At 42.5% G+C, this 7,049-nt stretch overlaps 1 protein-coding gene across 1 annotated transcript in view; it reads left to right on the top strand.

Moving 5' to 3' along the window:
- LOC102813114 (transmembrane protein 254-like) overlaps nucleotides 1–7,049 on the top strand; it is a 14,325-nt gene that overhangs the window by 2,166 nt on the left and 5,110 nt on the right. Inside the window, exons 2-3 of the mRNA XM_006837442.1 lie at nucleotides 1,825–1,928; nucleotides 2,125–2,184. Coding sequence (XP_006837505.1) covers nucleotides 1,825–1,928; nucleotides 2,125–2,184 — 164 coding nt within the window. The remainder of the gene's footprint in view (nucleotides 1–1,824; nucleotides 1,929–2,124; nucleotides 2,185–7,049) is intronic.

Genomic DNA, 7,049 nt, shown 5'->3' with positions numbered 1-7,049 from the left:
AGGTGGAAGAAATGAGAAGGTAGAAGAGCTGAACAGAAATTTCAAAGATCAGCTCGAGAAGATAAAGCCAAATATTACAACAAAGTGTACAAAGATCTGGAATCAGAAAACCAAAAAGGAAGAACACGCTCAGCATTTCTCAAGCTGGGGGAACTGAAGAAAAAATTCAAGCCTCGACTTTCGTTATTGGGAAAATTAAATAATTGGCACTTAAAAAAACAAAAACAATTATTTTCCTTCTCTATCGTTCCCAGTTTGAGAATAGAAACAGAGAAAAACAAGCAAAATCCCAGACTTGGCCATTGACGTACAGTGAACCTATATGCTACCTAGTAGAACTGATACACAGGGTTTCCTTGACTGAAATCTTGTTGGAAGTAAATTTCCAGGTCTTTTCTCCTACAGGGTCTGAAGGTAGATTCTAACCGCCAGCCTTTAGGTGAGCACTCAATTGCAAACTGCTTGTTTCACCCAGGGACTCTGAAAGAAGTGAAAAAGAAAGGAATTCTGAATTAAACAGGGGTTTTGCCTAAGCCATAGTTTATGCAACAAGGAACCCATCTTTCAAGCACATAAACTCTTAAAATTTGTTAGTAACTTTTTTTTTCTCTTAGAATGAAGGAAGTTTTGTTCTTTATTTCTTTTGTTAGCAGACATATTTTATTAGGAAATTGAAAACACATACAGAAATCCATAATCATCAGAAAATAAAATAGACAGTTCCGCAACAGTGCATGAGAGCTCCAATCTCTTCACACCCTTGCCAGTATTTGTTTTTTTTTTTTTTAAAACTTTCATTGTGAATTATGTGATCGTTTACATGGGAGAACATTGGCTCTACATTCATCCTATTGTATACCATTAAATTGCCATGGTTACAATCCCCTCAATGCATCATCAACCAACCAAAGGGTACACCCCTCAAGCCTGCACCCTGGTCGTCAGCACACAGCCCCTCTTCCTCTCTGGGTCTAGAGTTCCCAGCCCAGCCGTTCCATCTCTCCAGGTCATCGTCTCTGCCTCCATCTATGGCATCACTGTTTTTCTGGGTAGGGTCCCGCACTCCTCCGTTCTTCTCCCTTGATGGTTCCAGGGGCCTCCACTCCTGGCCTGCAAATTCACCCAATCCCCTCCTTTTGCTGCAAAACGTCTACATTTATATTTCCAACCGTCACAGTCAGCCCTGATAGCAATTATTCACAATTATGATTGCAATCCCCATCTCCTTTCATCAGTCCCGCCCAGACAGATTGGATACTACTCAGTGGAGATTCTACCTACCTCTGTGCCCTCTGGATCTAGGCTCCCTCTTGAAAGCTTGCCTTTGTACCCCCCATATTTTGGGTAGCCAATGTCCAAGTTGCCCATCCCTGTCTACTCTGTGTATGGAGGGGGTGGGAATGATCCTCGCAGTAAAGATTTGTTCCTTCTTTTGAGCTACTGCATCCATAGGTGTAGGTCAAGTTTATCAAATTGTATCAGATTACTCTTTTTTTTCCTCTTCTTTCTTCATCTAGTTGAGTATTAGTAACTTTTATAACATAATCTTCTTGGTATAATTCACCAAGAATAGGAGTCGTGTATCTTGAGCACTGCGTCAAACAATCTAACAAGCACATAGTTTCCTCAGCATACATTTCCCACCAGAGTAGCTTTTAAGAAATAGAAGTCAAGAGTACGGTTCTAGATGACTTTGATTGGAGTGTCTTTGGTCTGTGTTTACCAAACTAGATATAGATGACTTATTTTAGTCATAAAGGCAAAACCTTGTTGATCTTTTCAGTGGCCTAATAGGTATTCTGTGTCTCTGGTTCTGTTTCACAGTGGGCTGTCTTCTGGCCTGAGAGTATTCCCTATCAGAACCTTGGTCCCCTGGGTCCCTTCACTCAGTACTTGGTGGACCACCATCAGACCCTCCTGCGCAATGGGTAAGGAAATCGGCAGAAATGGGAAGTGGTCCCAGGAGCTCCAGGCTCACTGAAGATCCGGCAGGCGTGCACTTGCATTTGTATTTATCTTAGAGGGGGCTGATTTATTAGGGCCCCTTTCTTTTTGAGATTCTCTGTTAAATTTCATCGGCAAATCACCACCACCATAAACTAGACTAATTTTTTTTTGTTACAGGTATTGGCTTGCCTGGCTGATTCATGTGGGGGAGTCCTTGTATGCCATGGTGTTATGCAAGTAAGTCTTGGTAATATGTCTGTCACCTTCTTGGTGTCTGCTATAGGCTGAGAGTAGCCACACTTAAATAATTCATGTACTTGTAGGCTAAGAACACTCTCAAGTAGAGTCAAATCCCCATGCCCAATACTGAGCCTGGCCTAGAGGGAGTGTTCAGTAAATATTTGATGGATGAGTTTACTTTGTGTTAATTGATTATTTAGTTGTTGAACTTAGATGATTTCTGTTACTGCAATTTTTTTCTGTATACCTCTGGGGTTCAAGACCAGCTGAGGGGAAGGAGGCAGTTGCTGTCTTCTCTAGGTCATTCTGTCTTTTCACAAGTGCTGGTGGTCGTTATGTGCCATGGAGTCCATGCCTACTCATAGCGACCCTGTATAGGGTTTTCGAGGCTGTTAATCTTTATGGGAACAGAAAGCCTTATCTTTCTCGCTGGAACAGCTGGTGGTTTCTAACTGCTGATCTTGAGGATAGCAGCCCAACTTGTAACCACTATACTATTGTGAGAGTACGTAAATGACTACTGCCTTGTGACCTGGGCCAGCTGGACCCCGTGTGTGCTGTGTGGTTCTCCCTCTCCACAGGGTCTTTGGTGGATTTGGGGGAAATTCTTCATCACTAGGGATCTGTAGTTTCTCAATGGCTCTTTCAGATACCTCCTCCAGCATGCCACTCACAGTTCTGCCTTCAAAACCCTCTACCTATTTATGGAGGTCTTTACTGTCCTCCAGTCAGGTCTGTGGGACAGGGTTTCTTTTAAACACACTCATACCCAGTTTCTTTTTTCAAGATCTGTGTTGCTTGTAGTAAACTGCTTCCTTATCCCTTCAAACTCTAGGATGCACACAGTGTCCACTGCAGCCACGTCTCTGCTCTCCCACCAAGCCAACTACACCAGTCCTTACACTGAAATAATTAGTCAGGCACTCGTCTCTTCATCCCCCAAGTTCTCGGGGACGTAGGACAAACTTGCCAAGTGGCCCCATTGCAGCCGTTCTCTGGGCTTGGCCTGTGGTGGGAGATGCTGCCCCGCTCTAGTACCTCTTTCCAGTTGGCCTCCCGGTGAAATCATAGCTTGGAGATGAGGACTCAGCCCTGCCGTGAGGAGGAGGAGGAGGAGGAGGACCTGACACCTGTTTTGTTCTCGGCATGTGGAGCATCTTATGAAAACCAGGAGTCAATTTTAATATCCAACTATACAATTTTTTGATGGGAGGGGGGAAAATAGGCCCTGTTGTCATGTTCTTGAATCATTTCTTTCTGATCTACTATTCTGGAAGGTATCCTGGACGCTAAGCCTGAATGAAAACTCTTTTGAATTATGAGATGAACAAATTTAAATGAGTGAATGAATACATGAAGATATGTAGTGATTTTTGCCTCCTCCCAAGTTCCACCCCCCAGGATTAACAACTTACAATATTTTGGAGAATTCCATTTTAACCAGAGATAAGATTGAACTGTACTCTGTAAAGTAAGCACTGGACTTCTACTCCTGGTGTGGCATTGTAAGATCAGCACTGGACTGTGAACCACACAGTCAGCAGCGCAAACCCACCAGCTACTCCTTGGAAACCTCATACAGGATCGCTCTGAGTTGGAACCAACTGGACGACTGCAAAAACCATGTGAAGACCATACGTGACTTCCCCTAGCCTCACACGGAGGAAGAGAATCCAATTCAGAATCAGCCCAGGGCCGATTCCTATGAAGCACAGGTCAGACATGCTTGTATCCTATAAACCTTCTTTACCCTGTTCCGACACCAACCCTCCTTCCCACAGCACTCTCTGCTTCACATCCGGTTCAATAATCCTTTACAGTGGCCACACAACTCATAACAGATTCTCACAATTATGGGGTTTACTAGGGAAGTGAACAGGGTACAATTCAGCATCTAAACCCACTCAGGACGCAGCAGTTCTCCATCAGGAACGCCTCTTGTCTGCCATATTGCAGGCATGCCTCACTCTTGTCTTCGGCCTCTCAGTCATGTGGTTCCTTGGCTACTTGCTCAGGCCAGTGTTACAGAGTTCTTGTAGCCAGTCTGTAAATGTCCAGAGGGCACATTCTGTAAGCCAGTCTCCTGCCTTACTTACAGCAGGTTCTCCGCTGTACTCACAACCTGGGCCTAAAGCCTGAAGCTGCTCTGTCTCTCCATACCACCACCTTGGCCGTTGCTGGTTTTCTAGGTAGGAATCTCATGTTCTTCACTCATGCTCTTCCTTCTGGATGATCCTGGGATCTTTCGTCTCTGCTTCTGAGGTGGCTTCTTTAAGCCTAGCTGGAGGACAAAATTAACCATTCTCAGACTATATACCTTATTTGTGTGGTCCCACATAATCACTTTGTGCAACTTCAGATGACTTTGGATAGGAAAGCCATATTAAGTAAATTTAAGGCACCACTGTAGCACAAGGAGCTCTGGTAGCGTAGTGGTTATGAATTGGGCTGCTGATCTTATGGTCGGCAGTTCAAAACTACCAGAAGTTCCGTGGGAGAAAGATGAGGCTTTCTGCTCCCGTAAAGATTTACAGCCTCAGAAACCCTATGCAGGGTTGCTATGAGTTAGAACTGAGTCCACGGCACATAACTACTACCGCCGCCAAAGCACTTAACAACATATAATAATCATAATACTTTCCTATGCTGTAAAAGTCTCTGGGTATAGATAATTTAAAATTTATATTCTGTTTTTCTTATTTATTTAAATAATCTATCAATAAACTCAATTGTTAACTAATTTTCATTGTTACAAGCAGTGCTATAATTGTTTTTTAAAATAACACTTTTTATGTGTTTCTGATTTGCTTCCGTAGGCTCAATTCCTGGATGTAAAATTACTAAATGCAAAAGTAGGAACTGTTTTCAATCTCTTGATACGTACTGAATGATTTTCACTAGTGTTCTGTGAACGTTGCCATTTTAAGAAGACAAAAACCTAAGTCTTTGCAATTTTGATAGATTAAAAATGGCACTTGGCCATTTTGATTTGCCTTGGTTTGTAAAAGCAGTTTGAATTTTTCTTTGAAAGATCCGTTACAATATATCTTATAACATAGTAACATTTCAACAGCAATTTTAGGAATAAATTTAATAGCAGCTCTTTTAAGCCAACATTATTATTCACTCTTACCTTGTAATATTAGAGTCCTGGTGTGGCGCTGTGGGCTAGTCAGACTGCAAAGCTGTTTGAACTGCAAGGTCGGTGGTTCAAGCTCACCATCTGCTCTTTGGAAACCCTATATAGGGTCACTATGGGTCGGAATTGACTCGACGATACTTAACAACAACAACAACCTTTTAATTTTATGGAGTTTTCTATTCATGATACATGGTTCTTATTTTCTTAGTTCAGAAACTAGATCTTTGCTGTGTATGAACACGTTTGCCTGGCAGCCCCTAGAGGGGTTTATCAGGTGTACAAAAGTTCGTAGCTGAGTAGTTAGATCAGAATCCAGAAACAGGGCAGTGGTGGTTCTCAGCATGCAGATAGACCCTGTGATCCGGCAGCCGTCGGTAATCAAACTGATGTTGTTGTTGTTGTTAAGTGCCGTCGAGTCGGTTCCGACCCATAGCGACCCTGTACAGGATAGTTGTGACATTTTTCCGGTGTCATAAAGGACTTTTTCCTGGGGCAGGGAAAGACATATACTCACAAGCAAAGGTGATCTTACCTACCTGAACTGTCGAAGAATCACTAAGGGAGACACCAAGTAAATTAAAAAGCCTTTTAGAGAGACAGAGCGAAGTAAAATGGCAGGTCGGGCTATGTAGAGATCAGCTTATGAGGGTCCCAGGAAACTTTCCTGAACTGGTCCACACACCCAGCTTTCATTCCTTGGGGTGTGATGCTGCAGAATAAGACTGCAAACTCACCAACTGTTCCATGGAAACCTTACACAGGGTTGCTTATTTGTTGGAACCCCCCAAACGGCATTTAACTAGAAGAAGAAGAACGCAGAAACAGGAGCTGCCTTTCAGTGGGCCTGATGTTCCGAGGTGGCTATCTAAGTCTTCCTTTCCTCAGTATCACATTTATTTCTGTTGTTGTGCCATCGAGTCAGTTCTGACTCAGCCACCCAATGCAATACATCATTGGATTTCTTTTGACTTCTATTTCCATTGTCATTAAATTGTGGATTCAAGTAAAATGAAATCTTTGACAACTTCAGTCTTATCTCCATTTATAATGATGTTGCTTATTGGTATAGTAGTGAGGAATTTGGTTTTATCTTATGTAATCTGTACTGAAGGCTGTAATGTTTGATCTTCATTCCATAAGTGCTTCAAGTCCACTTTACTTTCAGCAAACTAGGTTGTGTCATCTGCATGTTGCCTTCCTCCAATCTCGATGGCACGTTCTTTGTTTGTCTAGTTTCTCATATTTGTTCAGATTGAGTAAGTGTGGTGAGAGGATACAACACCGTCGCACACCTTTCCTGGTTTTATGGTCCACACAGTTGAATGCCTTTGTATAGTTGATAAAACACAGAAAAACATCTTTTTGATACTGTCTGCAGTCAGTCAAGATCCATCTGACATTAGCAATAATAAGCCTCTTTTCATATGTTCTCCTAAATTTCATATATACTGCTGAAGGAACTTGATTACTAGCCTTGATGGCTTCCTGGTGAACAACTTGCTTATTCTTGTAGTAGCCAGTCATGCTGACATTTTTGTTTTGGGTTTTTCCTGATGATCTTTCTTTGAAGATGTATCTTGTAGATGTATCTGTCATTGTAGCTGTTCGAAGCTGGTCTGCTTGTCCTTGCTAGTGGGAATGTCCCACCTCATAAGGTTTTGGATGGGACTCAGGATTCCACCTAAGGTCCTATACTCTGTAAAGGCTTTGCATGAGGCCT

This window comes from Chrysochloris asiatica, unplaced genomic scaffold, assembly GCF_000296735.1.
Source record: "Chrysochloris asiatica unplaced genomic scaffold, ChrAsi1.0 scaffold00020, whole genome shotgun sequence".
Lineage (NCBI taxonomy): Eukaryota > Metazoa > Chordata > Mammalia > Afrosoricida > Chrysochloridae > Chrysochloris > Chrysochloris asiatica.
The sequence above is the reverse complement of the archived record's forward strand: the minus strand, read 5'-3'. Positions and strand labels throughout refer to the sequence as shown.